Genomic DNA, 25699 nt, shown 5'->3' with positions numbered 1-25699 from the left:
GAGTGTTGTACTGTGCATTGCTAGCCCAGGGGAAAAAAAATCCAAATTCAAATTTGAAGTATGGTTTATCCTGAACTCATCATATTCGCACCATCGTGAAGTCAAAAAAAAATCTTAAGCCAAACCACTGCCATGTCAAGGACCATCTGTGTACATATTTATGTCCATGTATTTGACTACTACCTGGTACTTAAGAGACATTCATTACATATTTGGTGAATGAATGAATGAATGAATGAATGTGTAAATGAATGAAGGAATAAAAGAATACCACCTTGGGAAGTTTTAAGAACGGAAAAAATTACTCATCTTGAATGTTTTCGACCAACAATGAGATCCCTAATCTTGATCTGAAGAGGAACTATTTTTTATTCTTTAGTCTTGGAGGCAAGGAGGGTGGTAGAGAGGCCAGAGAGGGCCCAATGGGTCCTACTCTTCTGAGAAAAAAATAAGGCTTTATTTCCCTCCACCTCCTTGCTTAGAGATTAGCCAGACCTAAGGCTCTCCTTCTGCCTGGGGTAATCTGGTTGCCTGAAGCTGGCGGCTGCCGGGTCTGGGGAGGGAGGGGAGAGGCCGAGCTTCTTGCTCTGAATTTCTGATGCACTATCAAGCACAGATGGTTTTCTCACTTCTCAATTCTCCTTTATGAAGTGTATTTTCTCTGAGGCGAACACCACTTTCTCTGGAGAACTATTAATTCCCAAGGAGTAAGCCATTGAAGCCTGCATGGGAACACCCCCTCATTTGCAATTTGGCAAAAGAGTCTCCCACAAAGTAGAAGAAGGCTTGATTCAGGGCTTAAAGGAAACAATGGAGTCCATTTAACAAAGCCAACATTTAATGAACTCAAAACAGTGTCCTTAAAAAAAATAAGTTAATAAAGTAGCCTTTTAAACTTTACGCATGCTTATTAGCTTTATTTCTAAAGTCCCATCTGTTATCCTAGTAACAGTTTCCTGGTTTATTTATCATCATGATTCATCACCTATATGATTTCTGAGCGATGAATGAAAATGTTGATTGGAATTTTGCAAATGGCAATCCTTTGGTGTCCGGGTCAGCTTTCACAAATCATGCAAGACCTTCAAATAGAGTTCTATTGCCTGGCAATTCGCAAAAGAAAGACAAAGGAGAGACAAGCTCACCTTTCAGATGAGTCTGCCCTAAAACCCCCTTTACTGGATTCTTTTAAAAATCCTGGAAGTGTTCAAATCTTCCTATCAGTTTTGTTCTTGTGTTTGATAGAGAAATAGCAATGAGTCTCAGTGGGAGACTTTGCTTTGGGATCCATCCCCCAGTGGCATCCCTCTGCCGCCAGCGTCCTCTCCAGAAGGGAGAAGGGTGTTGGAAAAAGCAGAGAGGGGATGGGGTGGGGTGGCAGAACAGTGGGTAATTACCACGAAAAAATAGGAGCTTCCTACCTTTTATCAGAGCAAGTATCAAATACTGTTCTGCCCAAGTACATTGTGTCCAGTTCTGTTTCTTATGCAAATTCAACATCTAGGGAGCAGCCTGCCACAAAAGTTGACTCCGCTTCCCCAACTTCATTCAACTTGCCCTTGAAAGGAGTATCATATCCCTGATTGTTAGGCAGGCCCCCACATCCAAGAAACTGTAGGCGAGATCTTATCATTATCAGGCTTTACTGGAAATCAAAAGCACCTGCTCTTTGTGAAAGTGGGCTTCTAAAGAGAGATTTATTCCCATTAGAAAATGCCCAGAGTTCATACGGGAACACTACTGACACGTTCTCAGTCTGAGGATACCAGTCTCAGGTGAATAAACTTAATGGCAGTAAATCTTTACTGAGCACTTACTGCGTACCAGGCCTTGGGCTAAGCAATTTACATGTATCATTTCATTAGGCCCTTGCAACAGCCATTGGGGATAGGGAGCCCCGTTCTACAGCTTTAGAAACTAAAGGCTTAGAGAGATCACGCTATTTGCCTAAGAGTACACAGCTGGAAATGTGACAGAGCCACAGTCTCTGATTCAGAACCTGTGCTCTTTGCTACTTATGACATAATTCATCCTTGATGGCAATAATATATACACTAGCCAGTGATGACCCACTCCTAACACTCCCCTCTTTGGATTTCCCAAGAAGAACGAAGCATAAATCAAGTCTTCCCTGATGCCCTGACCCTTATAGAGGAAAATAAACTGTGTCTTTATAAAACAATTTATATCTTATTTAATACTCTAACACTATGTCATAGATGCCATCATATCCTTTTAGGATAAGAGGAAATTAAGGTTCATGGAAGCTAAGTAACTTGCCCAAGAACCCACAGCTAGTAAGTGCTAGGGGTGGTCTTCTGATCTCAGGCCAACAGCAGGGTCTGTCTGCCCAAACTGACCCTACACTTCCTCACAGCATCTTGTAGGTGTTTATCAAACATTTCCACTGGGAGACAAGAAAGGTTTTGATTTCCACTGCTTCACTCTCCTTGAGAGAACTCTGCCCTTCCAGTTCAGAGACTAGATGATCCTGTTGACCTGCTTGGGCCAAAGTTAGTTGAAAAGAAGTCCATACCTGAAGATGTGTGAAAAAAATCTTCTTGGACAATAGCCAAACTATGGAAAGAACCTAGATGTCCATCAACAGATGAATGGATAAAGAAGATATGGTATATATATATATATATATATATATATATATATACACACATATACACACACACACACACACACACACACACACACACACAATGGAATACTATGCAGCCATCAAAAGAAATGAAATCTTGCCATTTGCAATGATGTGGATGGAACTAGAGGGTATTATGCTGAGCGAAATAAGTCAATCAGAGAAAGACAATTATCATATGATCTCCCTGATATGAGGAATTTGAGAGGCAGAATGAGGGGCTTGGGGGATAGGGAAGGAAAAAATGAAACAAGATGGGATTGGGAGGGATACAAACCATAAAAGACTCTTATTCTTACAAAACAAACTGAGGGTTGCTGGAGGGTGGGGGGTAGGGAGAGGGTGGTTGGGTTATGGACATTGGGGAGGGTATGTGCTATGGTGAGTGCTGTGAAGTATGTAAACCTCTTGATTCACAGACCTGTACCTCTGGGGCTAATAATACATTATATGTCAATAAAAATAATTAATAAAAAATGCAATTCCTTTTAAAAAAATCTTGGAATAGAAACAAGAATCCCAACCTATAAAAAATAACAACAGTGGTTATCAGTGATGAACAATCATTATGTCAAATCAGAGGGCCATTCTCTAGAGGCTAGGCTGCTTTGGCCCTCTGTGACCTGGCTTCCTTTTTCATTCCTTTGTCAAGCATCTTAATTTTTCCCTTTCCCCTCCTCTCTATCCCATATTCCATCACTCTGTGCCTCCCCCACCCACCCACCCAGTTCCTTGACACCATTGACTTGCCCATGTCTTCCCAGGGCACAGTATACTATTGGAGCTCAATAGATGTTTAGGAAAAAGGACAAAGAAAGAAACACAGAGTTAGTGCTAAGCCCTAGGAAAGAGAAACTCAGAGAATTCACACATACTTGTTAGAGTCAAGTGCCTTTTTTGTGTTCAGAAAGTAATGCCTATAATGAACTGTGAAGATCAATATAAACAAGCCACAAAGAATTTGATCCAAGTGTCTATATAAAAAAATTAATATGTTCTATCCCCTCCCTTCTTCAGTCCATTTAGTCTTTATCCATAAAATACATGCATGTCCATTATACATGCATGTCTGTTGTACAATATGCATGTCTTTATCTATAAAATACATACGTGTCCTTTATACAATATAGATATGTCTCCTGTTAAATGAATCTATGAGGAAACACGTGGTTCTTCTCTGTGAGGGGGGAAAAACACTCAAGGACATACACACTTGCATGAAACTGTTGGTTGTCTTTTCATGTACTCTGTTATTTATTGACTACTTCATAGCTTGTAAGAGCCTTCATTTCATTGCTATTCTACTCTGTAAGGTAAGCCCAGGGTTATGCCTTCATTTAGAGAGAAGGAAACTGAGTCATGGAAATTTTTAAGGACTTGCCACAGGGTTACTTCCTCGGTTTTTTGACACCATCATTGTAAGACATACCAGCAACTTATCATTAGATTTTTAGGAAACAAGGATTCGCTACCATGTTAGGTGTGCGCATTGCTTATAAACACATCCCAGTGTTTCCACAATACTAAATTATGTGTGCTCAGAAGGAGGAGTGGGTATCTTAAAACTAAGGAAATGTGGTAAGTAGCAAAACAATGCTTTAGCCCACTATTCTAACTCTGAATCACTGTGTATTGGTGACTTAGTTTCTCAGCTACATTATAAAGCCTTGCAAAAGGAGGGCACTTTCCAGTACTTTTTACGATGGCTCTCTAAGGGCTTTACGCAGTGCCTTCCATTGATTGATAAAAGAGTCTGTTTCCTCCAAAAACAAAAATTAAAACAAACACTGATTCTTCATTCTTAAATTTCTGGGTGATTAAAAAAAAACCCTCAGGTAATAAATTCGGAAACTTCTCAGTTTTATCTATTGTTTTTAGGGAGATCTTGTTTGGTGACTGAGGATTGAATCATAAGATTACCTTTCTAAGTTCCTTCTTGCAATATCACTGCTCTGGGGGACTAACAAAGCTTCAAAAGCCTGGAGATCTAAATTATAAAGTTGGATTCAGGATGACGTTTTAAAGAAATGCCAGGATGACATTCTAGTTCAGAGTTTACTAAAAAAATATGTGTTGGCGGGGTGGCGGGGGGATCCCTTAACATGTTTGCATTAATACAAACAACCTATTTTTTGTTTGAGTAGCAATTGTAACACTGTCCAACTTGGGTCCTCTTTCATTTAAAGTTTAGATAGCCTCCATAAAAAACTAAGAATGCAAGAATTAAAGCCAAGAAACCAAGACATAAAAAAGGAAAATCGTCCTCTAGAAGTGTGCAGAAATTAGTTGGCCTCCAATCAAAGTTATTTTTTGTAAGAGGGGGAAAAATTCACTTTTTTATTCTACTCCTGTTTGAAGCAGTTAAAAACAACAACAACAACAACAAAAAAAAATGGTTTTTCCAACTCTGTGAAGTAAAAGGAACCAGATTCAAGTGGCTGAACCTGAGCGTCCCATCGGATTACTATGCAAGGTTTCCCTTTATTTCCCCCCACAGTGGGCAATGCATGTCCATTGTGATTTATCTGGAGCTGGTTTCTTTTACACCCTCAGCTGATATAAAGTCGAGCTAGGACTGAGGCTGGAGATTTAGGGAGCACCTGGGAGGCAGCCTCTACAATCCAGAGAGAATGAAACAGTCGGAAACATGAGCAACGGCATGTGTCACGGACGTTCCCAATGGTAGGAACACCACTTTTTGCCTCTCAGCACAGACAAGGAACTATTAAGAAAGGGGGACAGAATTATGTATCTCCCTTGAAAATTTCCCCCAAGATTATGAGTGCTGCTTTGTTTTCACCCTAGATTTTTAACTTTTCGCTCCTGTTTCTGACCTAGAATGACCCAGGCTCGGGGTCTCTGGCAGGATTGTGAAGATTTGGCCAGCTTGGTTTCAAGGCCAACTGGCAAAGTGCAAGTTGTGAGAAGCGATGGTGATGAGGGCCTTTGTCCTGCTGGCTGTCTTTGTGGAAGCCTCAGCGAGATCTTGCACTCCGAATAAAGCAGGTATGCCCTGGGGCTACCCATCTTTCCCTAAAGGGAAGTTTCCAGGAGACTGTCTTTGCAAAGTTCAGAGCTCTGTGCTTCTCTTGCTATCAAAATGCAGTATCAGTACCCTAACCAGGTAGATGCAGTTAAGCACGCCAGTGCCAACCAGACTTTTCCCATAGGAAATAACAGGGCATTGGAGAAACTTGAGACTTTTAAAATTATAGAATCCTAGATAGATGAATGGATAGATAGATACATAAATAGATATGAAAATATGTATTTTTAACAAATAAACAATATATTACAATAATTTAATAAATACATAATCTATTTCCTTTTTGACTTATTGAATCTATGTCCTGTTCATGAAATGGACATTTAAAAAAAATTTTAAATTATGTGCTCACGTCCATAAGCACAGAAATTTGTATCTATTTCTAAATTTATCTATATTTCTTTTTTTTTAAAGATTTTATTTATTTACTTGATAGACAGAGATCACAAGTAGGCAGAGAGTCAGGCAGAGAGAGAGGAGGAAGCAGGCTACCCGCTGTACAGAGAGCCTGATGAGGGTCAATTCCAGGACCCTGAGACCATGACCTGAGCCGAAGGCAGAGGCTTTAACCCACTGAGCCACCCAGATGCCCCAGAATTTATCTGTATTTCTAATCCGTTCAATCTGGTTTAACAAATATATTCCTTAAAATAGATTAAAGCTGAAAAGTGGACCAGTTTTGAATACATATTAAGTATCGTGCAGATATCACATGATGTAGCAGAAACTAGAAAACTTCAGTGACTGAGGTTTGGGGAAAACGGTCATCACGGTTCATGAAGAATAGCAAGGAAAGTGTTTTTAACCAACTGCTTTGCATGTTCAGGTGTGGCTAGAACCCACTGTCCATCTTTATGAATATTAATATGATTACCATACCTGATTTCAAACCATGTGTATCCTTTTCCTAGATGTCATTCTTGTGTTTTGTTATCCCAAAACCATCATCACCAAAATCCCTGAGTGTCCCTATGGCTGGGAAGTGCATCAGCTGGCCCTCGGGGGGCTGTGTTACAACGGGGTCCATGAAGGGGGTTACTATCAATTTGTGATCCCGGATTTGTCACCTAAAAACAAGTCTTACTGTGGAACCCAGTCCGAGGTAAGTCTAAGCCACACAATGAAGAGTTGTTAGGATCATGCAATTGGGGCCCCAAAATAAGATGTCTGCTGTCTACCCTTAAAAGGATTCAGAATTCACCAATTTCCTTTTAAGAGCCAATCCTGACTCTTATTTCCTGGTATGTTAGTGTTATTTAAATTCTTCTTCTCTGCCTAGTTTAAGTGACTCTTTGGAATCGAATTTTATTCTCCTAATTTGTTGCCTGAGTGAACTAAGCCACCTTTGGTGAGTAGAACAATACACATTTCCCACCTCCACCTTGCTCTGAATTCTGAGTGTGTGCTCACAAACTACCATCCTTCGGGGTTGGATGGTGGGACATCCTCGGCTCAAGACTTTGAAGTAGTTGGAAAGGTACTTTACAGGAGTAACCAAAGTATAATATAATTTATAATTGAGTCTTGTGAAGTACCTGGGACAGATAATCAAAATTAGAAGGAACCAGATGCAACCTCTTGCCAAATATCCTTATAGGTCAGAGGAGATGTTGGAGACCTTCCAATAAAGTCAAAGTTGGGGACCACAGGACCAGTAGGGGTGTAGTCACAAAGGGAGTCTTCTCCACTGCTGACCTCTAGCATTCCTACTACCTTGACTGCAGAAGACGTGGGGTCTCAGAAAATGACAGCAGACAGTACCCAAGGCCACCTCCTCTTCCTAAAGGCCCCATGAGGACTCAGTGATTTAGAGCGTCATGGACGTGATTCACAGAAACATCATGTCTTTGAGTATCCTGGAAGAGTGAACTAGAAATCATCTGCGTGGTCTTAGGCAGGTCTCCTCTCCCATAGATGTTCAAGATCCCTTACAACTCCAATATTCTGTGATCTGGGAGTTCAACAAGCCAGAGGAAAAAGCCACAGAAATAGTGTTCATTATTGGAAGAGGGAAAGAACAAATAATGACATGTTCTAGAAATGGGAGATAGGCAAAGGCAGTCATGTAAGATTATTTGGATGGGGGAAGTGGGTAAAAAGTTGATGCTGGGAAACAGATTCTTTAGCCTGTTCTTTTTGGTTAGAAGCCCAATACAGATCTCTTGTAAGTGTGCAACATTCAACCCAGATTATTTTAAACAATCTTAGTCAAACATACTCAAGAACTCTTCGCAGAAATTCTCAGCTCACCATTGACGTCTCCCCATAGGTCTGACCATCTTTGATCACTTTTCCCAGGACCCTCCTTCTCATCATGGGGTCCAGGGCCTCCCTAACTGCCTTCTTCCTCTCTCCAGTACAAGCCCCCCATCTACCACTTCTATAGCCACATCGTTTCCAATGACAGCACAGTAATTGTAAAGAACCAGCCTGTGAACTACTCCTTCTCCTGCACCTACCACTCCACCTACTTGGTGAACCAGGCTGCCTTTGACCAAAGGTAAGTTGCTCTGAGAGTGGAGGGCTGGCTGCCTTGTGTGTGTTCTGCAGTCCCTGTCAATCAGGCATGTTTCAGTCCTTATGCAAAATTCTCTCCCCTTTTCAGAGTGGCCACTGTTCACGTGAAGAATGGGAGCATGGGCACATTTGAAAGCCAGTTGTCTCTCAACTTCTATACTGTAAGTGGTCTCCAGGATCTCATTAGTGCCCTGTGGTCTTTTCAGGAGATGATGGGAGGCTTCCTTGGGGTTTGCTCTTCCCTAAGCTCTCTGCAGAGCCCCATTCTTGAATTCAAATTAAGACATAAGCTTCGGTCTAGTTTTAAACCTCTTCAAAGACTAGATGCCACAGGAAGGTTGAGTCATAGACTGGGTAGAGGAGCCATAAAAAGGCCACAGAGATATAAAGTGCACATTCCCATCTTATGATACAACTGAGGCAAGGGCAATCCTCTGAGTCATCAGAAGTCAAGAGGCAGTAAGACAGCCAGTGTCTAACTCTTAAACCATCTTAGTGTCCATTACAACCCACTCTGGAGAGTGGTACTAGAATCTAGCTTCTGTTAAAGCATCATTGAAGTTAAAGGCACACTTTGGTCTCTCAAAATAAAACTAAATAAGCCACAGCCATTAGCCCAGCTGCCCTCCTGTCTAGAAGGGGTGTTAGTTTTTTTAAACCTGCAGCTTCCAACGAAGAGGCATACTTACAGTGACACTCCAGCTGGCTAGAGGAAGACGCAGGCAGAAATAGAAACTTTTACAAAGAACATTAGAACTGGGAGACATCCTTAGAAGCCATCATGCCCAACGCATTCATTTCACAAAAGAAAGGACTCTATTACCTGGAACTCCACTGGCCTTGAACTCTTTGAACTTGCTTTACCTGCTCCCTAGAAGCTACCAATCCAGGTGAGCTCAGAAGGTGAGAGATCCTCTAGAAGGAATCCCAGAGTCACCAGGTCCATTTTACAGTCAAGGATCTACAGCACAGAAGGAGGAAATGGTGTGCCCATGACTCCACAGGTAGTGTGGAGCATTGCCCAGTCTAACATACGGATCTCTTAGCCCTGCTCTCTGAGCCTTACTTCCTATGAAGGGGATGGAGCTTGGGTTTCATGATCCCTCTTTTGCACTGGCCCCGTTTAAGGCTCTGTGTTAAATTTCATATTCAAAAATTTTATTCTTTTTTTTTTTAAAAGGACTCTCTAAATTATAGAAGAGTTAAGGTCCCAAAGAACCTAGGTTGGACCCTGACCACACACGGCTAGTGGTTAATTCCAGAGAAAAGGAATCTCTTAGAACTCCTGGGCCTATAATCAGGAGGGTGAATCCAGTGAGGAGCAGCAGGGGGATTAAAAGATGACAACATCATTGCAGTAACTGTTGAAGGTTGTCCAGAGAGAAAAACGGACTCACTCATCAACAACAGTCTCAGGGGACATCACGGCGATGGCCGGTCTTTACTACTGAGCCCCTGTAGAGATATGCATGATTGTTACTTTAACCAGATAAAATCATAGATATGATCCTATGAAGATTTTATGACAGCTGGCAATAGAGAGGCATGAGGGTTCTCAAAAATCATCACCCACCATCTGCCAAGTTGGGCTAGGTTTCAGAAATATATATCAAATCTTAGCGTTGGAAGGAATCTGTTCTTTTTTAAGAAGACAAGCAAACAAAAAGAGGTGTAGCCTCGTCATCTCCCAGATCATCCTCTGGGCTGGATAGACAGAATTACCTGGACACTTTCTTGAGCTGTTCTAGAAATGAGGCTAAGGTGTCCCCTGGGGCCCATCAAGACCCTTATAGGACAAACAGGTCTCAATAAAGAGGGGGTCTGATGTTGCAACAGAAACTTTTGTACTGATTAATATTCCTACCATGGGCTTGGTTTCCTAGGCCTGACCCGCGCGGCTGGTATTTTTCTTCTCCTCCCTTCTTCCGCTCTGAGAGCATTCTTGTGTGTCTCTGAAGCAACAGCTGCCCCCTGCATACATTTCCATCAAATTACCAGAGACAGAGCTGTGCCCTCGATTGGACAAAGGAATCAATGCACAGCTAATTGCTTAGGATTCCAAGAGCTCCAAGTGTTGGGCTCCAAAACCACCAGTTCTACTCAACGTGCTTCCTCTCTTCTCCCTCTACCCCCCCTCCCACTCAGTCCTGCCAACAGCCCATAGTTGATATTCCTGGCGAGAAGTCAGGAATTGACTTTATTTTGGCCCCTAATCCAAAATAAAGGAAGGTAGTCAGCTTGCAGAAGTGGACTAGCAGTGTGCTTAAGAAAATAGTCTGCCGTTGGCCCACTGGTTTAAGGTCTAGTTTTGCCATTTACTAGTTGTTTGATCTTGGGTAAGTTAGTTAACCCCTTTGGGCCTTCATCTATTCATTTGTTAAATAAAAATAATAATAGCACTTATCCCATATGCTTATTATGAGGATTAAATAAAATTATTTTTATGAAGCATTTACCATACTACCTGGTACAAGGTATGTGCCTGCAAAAGTAGCCAAACTCATGGTCACAGCCTTTGGCCCCATATAAAGTGAAAACTCTGAGAGTTCCTGGCACCAGCAGTTACCATTATAGTGTTGTTACCTTTACACCGTCAATGTCAGTGTGGGATTGGGTTGACTTTTATGCAATCAAAATAGTATTGACCATTCTTCTTAGTTAGACAGAGACCCGGGGAAAGACTTGGGATAGAACAAATGCAAGCAATAGAGTCCAAATTCATAGGCTTCCAAAGTCAGAACAATCTTCAGAGGTGATCAACCTTGACCTTCCACCCAATGTCCAAAGCTCTTCTGCAAGATTGCTAAAGAGTGGGCTCCTTTCCCAAGGACAAGGGCAAGTTGACCTTTCCCATTTTCGATCAGCATGTGAAATCTGATATCCGGAACTATAGCCCATTGGTCATTGTTCTGTCTTCTGAAATAATACTGAGTCATGCTGTTGCTGATGGCCCTTCAACTATCTCAAGCTTATCTTCCCCAACATCTCCCCACCACTGGTGCTCCATCATCCTACTCCCTCCTCTCTGGGGACTATCCAGTTGGCCACTGCCCCACTACAAAGCAAAGCCCAGACCTGAAATGTTATATTCTAGACCCTTTCAGACTTCTGCAGGGCACAGTGGGTCAGGGGTGACCTTAGTTCTGAAAGACTCTAGGAACATGTTCCAGAATTATATTAGCTTTGTGCTGCTCTCTTTCATTTCTATCTCACATTGAGCTTATAAGCAACAACAGCTCCCAGATCTTGCCCACATGAACTGCTGTTAAAACAGATGTATTCATCCTAACCGTGTCAATGGACCATTGTGATTCAGTCTTTCCATCAAGTGAAGGGACTAGAAGGCTTGATTTTTCAATGTGTTTTTCCCTCTTGTTCTACAAGTGAGTAGTTTATGTGGTGTTTCTATGTTTCCAGGAATGCCAAAACAAATGATACAGGTATTATAGGATAAAGATATCTGGAAATAGGCCCCTAACCATGTTATAAAGAAAGTAGGAGATCATGCTGAGAAAAGAATTGCCTTAGCTATAAGGTGAGAAGTGGAGAAACTGACCATTAAAAGTGTTTGTTCCAGAAATGAAATTAACAGTACAGATTCTCCTCTCCACTTTGTAACAGAATCACACGAGTTCCTCTGCAAGTAGAGGCATTATTCCAATATTCTACTACCCCATGGGCTGGTTCCTGGGAGATGGGGCTGGGAGAAGCACCTGTGGCTAGGTTGGGGGACTGCACTGTGGTCCCCAGGTTAGGTCCCACATTTGTTAACAGTCTTGGGAAATATGACAAGTCTCAGAAAGTAATCATAAACAGTAACAACCATTGTAAACCTGCCACTTTCACTGTATGGTAAGCTAGTAAATCACTGATGGTTAAGAACATTATTGTTTAATTACTGCAACCATTTAAGGGGTACAGAGGTCGGCCGACAGGAAGAAAAGAACTGACTTCTGAGTGACTGACTTAGGGAGCCCTAGCTGGACCCAAAATCAGGAAAAAATATAAGAACCACTAGAAGGTGATTCTGAGGCCTCTCAGCAAATGCCCTAAATTAGATGGAAAGGGGCTAAAGTCCATTGCAACTAGATATCCTTGCTGACTCTGTTTACTCATTGTAGTTCTACAAATCTCTAAGTCCATGAAACTCAATCTTTTAACTAGCATCCTGGTTTAAGCTTTATGCTTCTATTACATAAAATCACCATCATAAAAACATTTCTGCAAGGTTGGTGAAGGCAAAGATTACTTCCATTTTGCAGATGGGGAAACTGAGGACCAAACGTCTGACTTGCCTGTAAATTGGTGGTGGGAGCTAGGATTAGCCCAGCGATCTTGTCCTTTTGTCATGATGCTGTTGTCTCTGGAGGCTCAACTCAGAGAGTAGTGAAATGTTGTTACTAAAGTTGAGTGAAACTAAGACAATGAATGGAGAAATCAGCCTCCTTGGGTAGGTCCACTGGACATACTACTATATTGTAATAACTTCCCCAGAACTGCCTGATGAAGAGACCAAGTGAAGACTACACACACCATACCAGGGACCAATGGCTGTTGCTCCTGTGTTTCAATCAGGGCCATACTCCCTTGACACTTAGAGAGGTGACCACAGTCTTCTGGATCCATCCCCACAGCCTCTCCCACTTCACTGCCTACCCCCCTCACTTCCTACCTTTCCCCCACCCCCTCTGCTCACTCAAGCTTCAGCATATTGGCCTCCTTGCTGTCCTGCTAGCTACACTGTCACCTGGGGCTTTTGCCTTAGCTGGAACATTCTTCCCCAGATGTCTGCATGCACTACAGGCACTATAGAAGCATTTCTTTGTATCAGTACTTAGCCTGGAAACCCTACACACCCTACAGAAACATTTCTTTGTATCAGTACTTAGCCTGGAAACACAGGCTTCCTTGCTTCCTTCAAGTCTTGGCTCAAATGTCACAACCTTGATGAGAGCTCCTTAACTACAACTGTATTTAAACTTACAGCTTGCCCTCCTTGCACTTCCAATTTACCCTCTCCTCCTCTACATTTGTTAGTTTTTCTTTTCCTTTTTTTTTTAAAGATTTTATTTATTTATTTAACAGAGAGAGAGATCACAAGTAGGCAGAGAGGCAGACAGAGAGAGAGAGAGAGAGAAGCAGGCTCCCCGCTGAGCAAACAGCCTGATGTGGGGCTCGATCCCAGGACCCTGAGATCATGACCTGAGCCGAAGGCAGTGGCTTAACCCACTGAGCCACCCAGGTGCCCCTGTTACAGTTTTTCTATATCATGTACTGTATTCTCTTCCAACATATTGTATAATTCATTTGTCTACTGTCTATTGTCTGCATCCCTTGCTGGAATGTCAGGTGGTTAGAGACAGAGATCTTTGCTTTGTTCCCAGCTATATCTTCAAATACTGGATATCCTGACACAGAGACTTTCCTAATATAGAGAATGGTGCCTGACACACAGTAGGTGATCAGTTAGTTATTGCTGTTGCCTTTGTTGGTAACTGTACTGGAATCAGATCATACACTCTCTGACCCAGGCTGGAATCTGCTCAGACAAACAGTGGAAGTGAGCAAGAGCTAAGCGGGGTTGTCTATGTTTTATCCCTATCCCCATGGGTGATTAAGTAAAGCCCAGTGCTTCAGCATTCTTGGATTCTGCCTTTTTTCCATAAGCCAAATCTTGCTCCTGGCTGGCATAGATGAGACATATAGTATGTGTCTCATTGTGACCAGCAAATCCAGATATGGGATACCCTCATCCCTTCCAAGATGGCAACAGCAATCCTAGGAAGTACAGCTTCCCTAGTCCCTGAGGGTCTCTCTGTGGTCTCGCCCATGCCTCTGCCCTTGGATGTGTCCCCACCACCACCCCATCCCAGACCATCTGCTCCTATCACACCCAGCTACTCAGTCTGAGAGGTTGTAATGTCCATTGTCAATTTCCTCCCAAAGAATGCCAAGTTCTCCACGAAGAAGGAAGCCCCTTTTGTCTTGGAGACATCCGAAATCGGTTCAGATCTGTTTGCGGGAGTAGAAGCCAAAGGGTTGAGTGTCAGGTAAGTATGTTTCCTCCCTGTTTATATTTTTAAAGCCAAAGAAGAGAAAAAAAGATCAGCCAAGAGACTTTTTAACTACCAGATGTTTCTAGGCATACAACTCTCTGGCTCAAGGTGATGCATTTTATTGCATTTCCAGGTTTAAAGTGGTTTTGAACAGCTGTTGGGCGACCCCGTCAGCCGATTTTATGTACCCCCTTCAATGGCAGCTAATCAACAAGGGGTAAGTACCACCCTCCAGAGCACGGTGCTGAGAAGTGGGGTAGATCTGGGGCCCCTTTAGCTTGGGATGGCTTGGGAAGAAGAGGTAAAGCCTCAGGGTCACATCTGTGACACCCTTTGTGCCTCTGGACTGAGCCCTGATACTAGCAGATATTTATAAAGAACTATCTGGTACCAGGTACTCTTCTGAGAGCTTCACCATATATTAACTCTTTTGCCTTACAAGAGGCAGCCATTATGACTACCCTCCCTATTTTCGAGGTGAGGAAACTGAGGCACAGGAGGGGTTAAGTAATGTCACTTACTTAGTGTGTGTATTTGTGGGGAAGTGAGTTCAAACCCAATTAATCTGACACCAGAACCCTGGTTAAGACCTAAATCAGACAGTCTGTATAAAAAGTTAAGCATGTAGTACCTAGTCAGTATCCAGTCATCTTAATTAACATCACTGTTTTTTGTTACTGATTCAGTAGATAATGGGATAATGGGGAGTTCTTAAAATTTTTGAGTAGAGGACAAAAGTATTGGGATTCTACAATAGAAAGACAATTCTGGAAGTCATCAATGGCATGGATTAGAAGCAGTATGTGGTGGGTGGAAAGACCAGATTAGAGGCCATGGCCTGAACGGAGGTGTAGCCAAGTGAATGGGAAGGTCATCCAGGAGGGAGAGGTGATCAAAATTTAGCAACCAATCAGATATGGGGTGGAGAGAAGGACAGGGCAAGAAGCCTGAGACATATGTGCCATCACAGTTATGGGTTGTAGAGGTGAGGAACTGTTTGGTGTTGGGCATTAGGGAAGAAGATTCTGGATAAGGGTTTTGGAGTCTCCTTGAGTTCCAGGATGACATGTTGAGCTTGAGAGGACAGTTTTCTGGAAAACACCTAGAATTGTACTTTTGGAAAAGAGAGGACAGGTTGAGCTAGATTAGAGATGTGGGCATCAGACACACAATGAACAGTAAATGCAAAAGAGACCATTCCCCAAACCCAAATGGACCGGTGTGCCCGTGCTGCCACCAGAAGCCTTCAGAGCTAAGTAAACATTGGGGCTGGGGACAAAAATCATTAGATAACAAAGGCAGAGTTACCTTGGACCTTTAACTATTTATTTTTACTTAACAAACACTTAACAGCACTTACAACATACCAGCGTGTTCTAGGTCAGTGCCTTACAAACACTAATTTTATAGTAGAAATCTGAGGTGTAAACAGGCTCAGAAACTTGCCCAAAGTCTAGAGCTAGTCAGGGGATGGACGATTTGGGACTCAACTCAGGCAGCATTATTTCCTGAGAGATGTCGGTAGGACAGGCCAGCAGAACCACATCTAAGTAACCCAGCAAAGCTTCCTGCAGAGATGGTAGCTTCATTTGGACATCATACCTATCACAGAAGGATTCCTTTAGGTTCTCTTGACAATGGTGCAATCAAATGACTTCAGGGAGATTGTGAAATAAATTCGTGACCTATAGGGACCTGAAATTATGATCAGGAGCTGGGAAGCTCTCAGACAATGGCTATGCAGGACAAAGGCTCTGCCATACCATGGAAACCTCTCCCTGCAAATTGCTCTGGTACTGCTGCTTCCAACTGGCAGATGTGTAAGATGGCAGACAAAGGAACGCTTGTGGCTTTGTGGTGGTCTAGTAACCACCACAGACTCTAGTGCATATAGGAATTTCCTAGGGTATCTGTTACACATGCAGGCACACAGCTGACCTACCCCATCAAAGGGTTCCTGGGCAAACCCTGAGAACCTATGTTGAAGCAGAGCCAAATTAAATAAGTCCTCATCTAGTTTCATATTCTGCCTAGCTAAAATGGCCCCTTGAGGTTGGAGATACTTGCACAAAAAACCAGTGAAAAGAGAGGAATGAGAAAGTCCACTCCCTTAATCTCCCAGATGCTTTGGGTTCACACTGGGCCCTTTTGGAGGAAAATCCAGTTTCCAAGAGCATACAGAGGGGTTAGAAGAGATGTATTATTAGGAATTTTGATCTTAAGTCAGGAAGAAGGCTCCTGTGGTGATGTTGTAAGAGTCTCCCTTGGGCATTCCACCATCCCAAGTTGTCTGTCACAGAGGGGCAAGTGCCACAGCCAGTGCCAAGAGGAAGCAGAGCCAAGACATCTAATAAGCCCGCCCAGGACTTGCCTCCTCCCGCCCCCAACAAAGCTCTGTTTACATTGTTTTCCATTGGCTGACGCCATGCCTTGGACACTCCAGCTACAAGGAGCTATTTTAAGGACTCAGGTCCTGAGTTCATACAAGGCTCTCAGGTTTATTCACCAAATGAGCCTCCAAGGTCTTGTTTCACAACTCGGAAAATGCCTCCAGCTCTGTCATTGCTTAGAGGTCACCACAACCATAGCCAGGCTTCTGACCTTTGGTCCAGAATAAGGTATACCGTTCACTTCTCATTTTGTTACTAACTCATGGAGTTGACATTCCTTCAGTCCTACCTCTAACTTGCCCCCTGATGTCTGGTTCTGATGGATGTGTGGAGGAGGGCACGTGTCAAGGGCTCTCAGATAGCGGGGGTGGCTCTCTGGTGTGTGTATACTGGGTTGGATTGACAATGGAGTCAGAGAGACATTCTGGGAGGAGCATTAATTTTGGGGTCCTCTGTGGTGCTGTCCCCTGGTCTCAAGCTTTTGGACCCATAGACCTTCTTCCACAAAGGACAGAATCTGCTGATCCTTGCCACCTGCAGACAACACTCCCCAAAGTGCACGTGGGCCTTGCTGTACATTTGTGTCTGCTCCCAACACCTTGCTGAATGTCTGCCACTTCGGTAGGGAATGAGCGTGTGTTTGGTAAATGAAAAACATTATTTTCATCGTAAGTTATTACCTTTGGGACTTTGGGATTTTCCAAATGCTACATTCTCATAGAGAATTTGGAAAATATATAAAGATTTAAGAAGAAAGCAGAAACCGTCCATAATTCCACCACTCCATAGTAGCCAGTATTAACATTTAGATGGTATCCCTCCAGTCATTTTTTTTCTGTGCCTATATTAAAAACATGACCACATTTTTACAAAGGTAAGTATACAATATAGAATTTAAATAGCACAACATAAATTCAGATTTCCCAGCGGCAAGCCCTCACAATACACACAGAGAAGGGAGGAAGGTATGACTTGGCTCGGGTGGCTATGGTAGCACTCTGGGAAGTGCTGTTCTCAGCACCAGTGTCTTTATCTTGTAGGTATACTGGGAGTCAGTCCCTGTCCCAGTCCTTCAGATGACTTCATCTCTCAGGAATTTCCCTTCTTTGAGATAGAGGTGTGGTGACTTACCTGGTGTGCCAGCTTCTCCTAAGTCTCCCCCCTCCACCCCACTGTCCCCTGTCTATAGAATGAGAACCAGCACACCGCCCCATAGCTCCTCAACTTGACCTCATATCCTGAAGATAAGCGAGGCGCTGCCAGTCAAAGTGCTTTGTAAGGATAACGTGCTGTATAGAAGCCCAGGGCCGTGTTGCTGTTGTCTGCCAATCTACCTCAGATTTTGCTAGAGTTCACAAAGTAATTTTCCCTCCTCCCTGCCGCATCTGCTCCAGCTGCCCCACGGATGAAACTGTCCTCGTACACGAGAATGGGAAAGATCACAGGGCCACCTTCCAATTCAACGCTTTCCGGTTCCAGAACATCCCCAAACTCTCCAAGGTTTGGTTACACTGTGAGACATTCATCTGTGACAGTGAGAAGCTTTCCTGCCCAGTGGTGAGCCTCCTCTCTCCAGAATGAGAATGTGACCCGAGGTGGGGGTGGGGGGTGGTATTTGAGAAGATGTATTTTTAGCTTGGAATCGTAACCAGACCGGTGTACATGTGTGCTGAGGGCATTCTGGAAGAAAGGTCACTGGGTGTAGGGGCAGACATTCGGGCTCTGTCCGTCCTGCCACCAACAAGCTACATGGTCTGGCACATGCCACTTACTCTCTGGAGCCCGGTTTCCTCATCTCTAAAGACAGTGGTGATGTGATAAGTCACTGTGGCCCTTCTCTTTTCAGAGAGCCGTATTAGGTAAAATGAGAACAGTAACAGGCATGGAAATGCTTTGAAAAAAGTTAAAAGCACAAGGAAAATTCAAAATGTTGGTAGTAGCAATAGGTACTGGTTGGAGTCAAAAGATGGATACTTTTAGCTCTTGCCCGGCCAGCTTCCACAGAAATTCCTAACAGCCGTTACTGCTGAACTGACTTTGTGAGAGGAAGCGCTGGGCGGCGGGGCCCCAGGTTCACAGCCAAGTTCAGTGCAGCCCAGGCCAGGGGCCAGTTTCCCCTCTGCACCCCCCAAACCGAGAAGCTGCTACAGAATCCATCCATGGACATGCAGAGCGAGTCCCACTGGGAGACAGGTTTCCACGACAGCCAGGAGTGAACCTGGTCCTTAGGACAGTGGTGCCACAGCGTGGTCCCCAACAGCTTCAGCACCACCTGGAAACTTGTTAGGGACGCAAATTCTCAGGCTCCCCAGACCACCTGATTCAGAAATGCTGGGTGGGCCCAGAAATCTGTGCTGTAACAGCCCCTCCAGGTGATTCTGAGGCATGCTCGGGCCCGAGAACCACTGCCTTCACCAAACAGTGATAAATCACGAATGGCTGTCTGCTCCGATCTGTCCAGGTTAGAGACCCCAGAGAGCAGGAACGCAGCGTTTCTCAAGAGGACACCTGCTCACGTAGCCTGTGGTAACCAACCGAAAAAAGAGAAAAAGATTATAATCTCTATTTCTACTCATTTGTTTTAGCCAGGAAATGGTCACACAGAAGCACGTAAAAAATGGGGAGGGAGCAGACAGATATCTTATAGGTGATGAAGGGATAATTAGCGGCCCTACATTTTAAAGAGAAAAGAAAATGAGCCAGAGCACACTTCTCAAGTGTCCACTTCTCAAACCACTGTCAGGAGACTAACAGCAGGCAAAAGCCTCACTTCTTATCAGAAGAAACCAGGCCAATCCCTCCCATATCCAACAACCCCCACCCCGCCGCCCCCGGGATTTCTTCCAGTTTAAAGAGTTCCTAGAGTAAAGCTTTGTCCTTCTCCCAAGTTAGAGAAGGGATGAAAACAGCACTCTGGATAGTACACAAATAGACAGACAAATAAGGTAACCAAGATCTGTTGATTGGGGAATTTTGACTCTATCAAGTTTGCGACTTCTTTTTTTAATCTCTCGCCTTTCTCTCTTTTCTCTCCTGTGTGCATTTCTCATGCCCCCTCCCCCACTCTTCCCCCATCCCCGCCCCTCCCCCACGGCTGGGGTTCTTCAGACCTGTGACAAGAGGAAGCGCCTCCTCCGGGACCAGACAGGGGGCGTCCTGGTGGTGGAGCTCTCCCTCCGTAGTAAGCTTCTCTGTTTTCCGAAAGCCCGAGTTCCTGCGGGGCTGCGTTTACAGGCACAGCAGGTCGGAGCATTTTAACTCAATTGCCAAACCAGTTGTGCTTGTAGACACTACCTTCACCTGCGACTCAAGGTTTCCCACCTGATGGGGAGGGGGAGGGCGAGGGGGAAGCCATAGCTCAGGCCAAACCAAGAAGTTGAGGTTTGTTAACTACCCTGAAACTCTGTCTGCAGCCTAAATTCCAGTGCCCCCAAGGAATTAGGAAGTGCTGAACTTCCGGGCAGAGCAGGCAGCCAACTGTAATAGCGGACAACAAAATGTACTGGGTAGGTCCAGTGCGAGTCAGCAAAACTCCATAGAGCACCCAGTGCTAGCCCTGGGCTGGGCTGGACCCTGGGCTTCAGAATTAGAGGAGACCATATGGTCCTTGTCTTCAAGAACTCATCACCTAGCAAGGAGACAGCTGCTAAATGCCAAGGGCAAGGGAGGGGACCATCAGTGGGTGTGCAGGAGGTAGGGCGCTTCGGGAGTTCACCCCAGTCCAGGGCCTAGGGAAGACTCGCGCGTCGGTAATCTTGCTGTGTGACCTGAAGAGTGGTATGGCATGAAGGGTGAGCAGAGCCTGTGGGAAGAAGGCTGGGGCCTTTAGTAGCTACACAATTTTTACTAGCTAAGAACAATTTTTACCTTCTTACGTGGTTGAAAAAAAATCGAAAGAATCATAGTTCATATTTTATGGTATATCATAAAAATGATATGAAATCAAATTTCAGTTTTCTATAAAGTTTTATTGGAACACAGTCACGCGTGTTCATACAAGGTGCTGTCTCCAGATGCTTTCACCCTATGGAGACAGTGTCAAGTAGTTCCAATAGGGACCAAGTAGTTCCATAGGACCCATAGCGGAAATACTTATTATCTGGCCCCTTCCAGAAAGTTTACGAACCCCCGCCTTAGAAAGCCAAGGAGAAAATGGTTTTCTTCTTCTTTCAAAGAAGCTTTGGTGAACCCCACTATAAACTTTGTCTTAAAGGCAATGAGGGGCTATTGGTTTAATCGGGAGAGCACGTGGTCAGGTCTGTATTTTGGAAACACAGATCTGAGGCTCCTTCCTTGATCTTTCCTTAAACCTTCAGCTTTCTCTCTCTTTACTCATTACAGGCAGGGGATCCTCCCATCTCTATAGCTTCTCAGGTAAGGAAAAGAGGCACCTCCGGGAAGGGTCATGGGGCAATGCCTTTAAAAGGTAGATGTGTGTTTTAAAAGAAGCTTAGCTTTGGCCCCAGCAAAACCTTGAGGAATTGAAAGCTGCTCTTTAAAACACGCCTGAGTGGGACAGAAGGCGGTAGAGGTAGACTGATGTCTCTCCAGCCAGCCCCTGAGCTCTACAGGAAGAGTGCATCTGGAGACAGATTGGACGAAGCAGAATTGGGTCCCACCTCTCTGCAAAAAACATCACCAGGGGGCTTTGCTTGGGTTCCTGCATTTAGAGAATGTGATTTTCAATGATACATTTTTTTCAACAAATATCTCTGAGTCCTTGCTATGACTCTGCCCCTCATTCACTAAATGACCTTGGGCAATGAACTTACCCTTTCACTCCCCAGTCTCCTCTAAGAAATTGGGTGAATAATGGCTCCTATCATACATGGCTGCTCTATGGATTAAATGTTACAACCAAGGGCACCAAAGAATGCCCTGCATAGAGCAAATATCAGTAAGATGAGCCATCATTACTCTTCTAGGCACTGGAGCTCCTACAGAGGGAGATAGTCAAGGCCTCTGCCCTTCCCTGTAGTGTTGGAGTAGGGGTAGAGGAATGATTTAGATAGTGGCCAGGGAAGCCTCTCAGAAGAAGAAACATTTCAGCTAAGACCCAAGACCTTACCGAGTGATGAGGAGGACAAACTATGGGAGGAGATGGGGTAAGACAGTTCTATTGATTAATAAACTCACAGATGTAGACTTTGCTCTCACAGTTACAGGAAATATATAAACCAACTTTTTAAGACTCTAATCCCAGATCTTCATTTCTAAAGAAGTCCCATAGCAAAGCCCTAAGGTAAAACGTGCCATCACTGTGTTGCCCATGTTCCGACGAGGAAGAGGGCAAGGAACTGACAAAACCAAGGGGCAGAAACCCCAAAAGATAAATGGATTTTATATAAAATGTGCAAAGTTTTATGAAAACCCACTGAATGCTTCTGGTTGACTCTTTTGTCGAGTTAACCTTTTGTTGCCTTGTCGTTGCTCCACGTCAAATGTTTCTATCTGCTCTCCTATCTAATTCACAGATGTCCTCTATCACCTCATCGTCATGCTGGGGATTTGTGTCGTGTTGTAGGAAATCGCCAGGCAGCCAGCAGCATCTCCTCCACCCAACATCACCTCCTGTGTCTGTGACAAACTTTTATCATGCTGCCAGCAAGAACCAACAGAAGAGCATACTGTTGGGAAGCAGAGAATAGTGCTTTGCCAATTACGTGTTCCAGTGATTTTTGTGAATTTCAATGATTGCCTCTGGTGCCCCACTTCCTCCTGGGACTTCCTGTGGCTCTGAGATCCTGCAGTTCCTCTCCTGCAGCTGGCGGAGGAGTCTCCTTTCCCCCAAGCTCAAGGCAGGGCTGCAGTGGACTCCTTTGAAAGCGATTCTAATTTTAAAAGACTAGCACACCCAACCAAGTGCAGCTGAGCATTGAGGAGAATGTAGGGCATAACCGCAAAGTCAGTGCTAAGTACAGAATGAACAGGAATAGCCAACTTTGCCAAGGGGGGCCTTTGTCATTGATGCCCTGAGATGCTTATTTAAGAACCAGGGCTGAGCCACCAGGCAAGGGTTCCGATCTTTCAAATGATAATGCAGGAATCAGACTGGAATTTAATACTCAAACCTGAGTGTTAGAAAGGAAAACAATTTTTGAGAGGCCACCAGGGCTAACCCAATTTGTTTTTAGTATAGTGTTTCTTAAATAAGTATAAACATTATATAGATATTAACTTGTTTTTATAGCTGATATAGATTTCAAAAATCAAAAGAAAATGAACGATTAAATAGGACTAAGAAGAATAAAACCCACATTAACAGAAATTTGACATCATGATGTGGCATTGCCTAAATGAAACCACTGCTGGCACATGACGCTGGAGTGACATCTGTGACAGGTCCTCTGAAATTTGTCAACCCAATCCTACTCTACATCTTGTGATGCTCAATGGTCTCGCAATTTTTTTTTTCTATTTGATCTAAGAAATCTTCATCTGTGTGGAATGGTCTGACCTCATTTAGTCTTTAACAGTCAAGCATGTAGCTATCTGGTTTTGCCTCCTTGACTTATGATCATTAGAATGGAACCTACCAAAAAAATCAGAAACACGACTGCAAAAATGGTCAGTGGCATTGCATGGCACCACACCCTGAGGCCAGCCCCAGCCCAGGGATTAAGAATTCATGGAAGTTAATGATTTACAGGGCCAACAAAATAAAAACTGATGAGCCAACCCTCAGAGACCCCTGGGCAAGTCCCAAGAATGCACTGTCAACACCAGAAGCTAGAATGGGACAGGAAAAGCCAGAGCTCTCACTTTTTTTCTTAGTCCTGTACAGACTTAATTAGTGGGCTTTTACTTTGAAAACCCATCAGTGTGTCTCTCTGTGGCTAATGTATTTGAGAAGTTTTGAGATGTGTAGTTGGGCGGGTCTTTTAGAACTGTGCTGAGGAACTCAGAAATCCAGCTAGTTCCCAAATTTCTGGAAACATGGAGTACACGTTTGTTTAGCAACAGACTAGATTCAAATGACTCAGCGGCATCTAAACTGTTCTCAAAGCTGGAGCTCCAGCCGGTTTGGGATTTCTTCTTCTTATAAATTCAGAATTTTTATAAAAAGGAAGGACAAGACATTTTATTGGTTCTAGTCAAAAACTCTTAAATTGCCTATTTAGAGTGATTATCAAATCTTTGGCCGTCAGAGTAAAACAATGTTGTATTAGTTTTGCTTTATTTTATCATATTGTTTAATGATCTCGTACCTCCAATTGGTGCTTTAGGATAAATAAAATACCTTAAAATAGATAACCTGTGATTACAGTTTACGGTGCTGCTCTATCATATTAATAGCCAATTCCTCTACCCTCCCACGGGTTCCTACAGCTAGAACTTCTTCGACTCACACACATACCACAGACCTTCCATTGTTCTACACGATATTTACTTTCCAAAACTTCCAGCATTTGCTTTCCAACACAAGGAGACAATTCCATCTGTATGATCTCCCCATCTCTAACACCCTAACACCAGCCACCAGCAATCAAATGTGTTTCAACCTCAGGTGAGCTAAAGCCCCTTCATGTCTTCTAATTTCTCTATCAAGGAATTAAGAGAAAACACTCAAAATAATCTCTGTTATAACTTCTCATGAGTCTTAAACATAAAACATGTTTGGAGAACAAGGAAAGAGTAGATAAGTCCCTTAGGTATCCTTGGCTGACATAGAAAAAACACCAGACATAGATTTTAGGAAGTTAATCTTATCAAATTCCTGCTTATGATCCTTAAAGACTCCCTCTCTTAAAACTTGAGTACTATAAAGAAAAAAAATATATACAGACATGCATGTATCCTGAGTATACATACCCATCTAAGTCTCTACCTATTGATCTATCAATCAATAGATATGTATTTAGATACAGAGATTTCTCTGTGTGTATATGCAGGTAGATAGATATACGTGTATATATGTACACATGTGAATGGACGTGTATGCACACATGTGGGTATGTTTTATGTGTTTGTGTGTGTATGGATGCCAAATGTTTATTATGTCCAATGAAGAAGGCAGAGGTAACAAAGTCTTTATTACCTAACTTCTATAAGCATGTGAGCTAGAGTTGAAAGGAAACAAACACACACACTCCATACTGATACAAAGATGGGATGATAATAGACAATCACTATATCCCATCCTGTCCCTACATCAGTGTACCATTGTCTAATGCCTTTTAGATGCAACAACGTTGGGCTGCTTTGTTACCTCTGCACTTTCGTGCACACGAATATATTATAATATATTGCAGTACTACTGGTATGCTACTTCTCTTCAACTAATCTGAGAGCTAAACATCAAGGAACGTTTCATATTCTCATTTCCGTGGTGTGGTACCTGGCACAGTGTAAGTGCTCAGTAAATGCTCTTTGAATTAATGAACTGTCATATGGATGGATGGGTGGATGGATGGATCGATGGATGGATGGTTGGATGGATGGATGGATGGATGGTTAGGGTATGGCATATCTCTCTGGATGGATAGGGTATGGCCTATCTCTCTGAAAGGCCTCAGAGCAGAGGTTGTTCTGTTCCCTTCCATGGGAGAACAAAGTGTTTGGAATTCAGGCACTCTACTCCCAAACAAGGGAAGAAGTTCTGAAGTATAAGAAGGTAAGTGTTGTCCCGTTGTCTCCATGCTGAGGTGGCAGCAGAAGCGCCCGTCCCTCTCAGGTAAATGCCTCCTTTTGACTAACGCTGTCAAGCCTTGGTGCTAAAGGCCTATGGAGAAGAGCAGAGAACTACCACAATAAAAATGGAATCATGTCAACAGAAAATGGAGTCTGTGAAAGTCCTTGAGTTGAGTTGCCCACGTCTGGGCAGAACAATACTGCTGCGAAAGGAAACATGCAGTAGCTCCGCGGAGACGGGGCTGTCCATAAAGCGCACCCCTCGGCCCCCTATTTAGTGGCCCTCTTCCTGAAGAAAGGCAAGAATTCCACCAAACCTTCCGTAAGATTTGATATTAAAGGTTCTCAACTCAACAAAATTATTTTCCTCTACAGAGTTCAAAAATATCTCTACAAAGGCGGGTCACAG

General features: G+C 43.5%; 1 protein-coding gene across 2 annotated transcripts; it reads left to right on the top strand.

Moving 5' to 3' along the window:
• Window positions 1–5504: 5504 nt before the first annotated feature.
• Window positions 5505–22302, top strand: TECTB (tectorin beta). 2 transcript variants are annotated; one of them, XM_032877353.1, is made up of 10 exons: window positions 5505–5656; window positions 6608–6798; window positions 8054–8196; window positions 8302–8374; window positions 14160–14263; window positions 14403–14486; window positions 18054–18216; window positions 19768–19840; window positions 21001–21033; window positions 22134–22302. In XM_032877353.1, the coding sequence occupies exons 1-10, from the start codon at window positions 5581–5583 to the stop codon at window positions 22181–22183; spliced, it is 990 nt and encodes a 329-aa protein (XP_032733244.1). In that variant the 5' UTR covers window positions 5505–5580; the 3' UTR covers window positions 22184–22302. The 2 variants fall into 2 exon arrangements, with proteins under 2 accessions (XP_032733244.1, XP_032733233.1); XM_032877342.1 differs by having other exon boundaries at window positions 8272–8374.
• The last annotated feature ends 3397 nt before the right edge of the window (window positions 22303–25699 follow it).

The sequence above is a fragment of the Lontra canadensis genome, unplaced genomic scaffold, assembly GCF_010015895.1.
Source record: "Lontra canadensis isolate GAN:19392208 unplaced genomic scaffold, GSC_riverotter_1.0 scaffold3, whole genome shotgun sequence".
Taxonomy (NCBI): domain Eukaryota; kingdom Metazoa; phylum Chordata; class Mammalia; order Carnivora; family Mustelidae; genus Lontra; species Lontra canadensis.
The sequence above is the reverse complement of the archived record's forward strand: the minus strand, read 5'-3'. Positions and strand labels throughout refer to the sequence as shown.

Coding starts and splice junctions, on each gene's coding strand:
- TECTB (XM_032877342.1), top strand. CDS start 5,581: ATGGTGATGAGGGCCTTTGTCCTGCTGGCTGTCTTTGTGGAAGCCTCA. Junction 14,487..18,053: donor TGGCAGCTAATCAACAAGGG/GTAAGTACCACC, acceptor CATCTGCTCCAG/CTGCCCCACGGATGAAACTG. Junction 21,034..22,133: donor CCATCTCTATAGCTTCTCAG/GTAAGGAAAAGA, acceptor TCTAATTCACAG/ATGTCCTCTATCACCTCATC.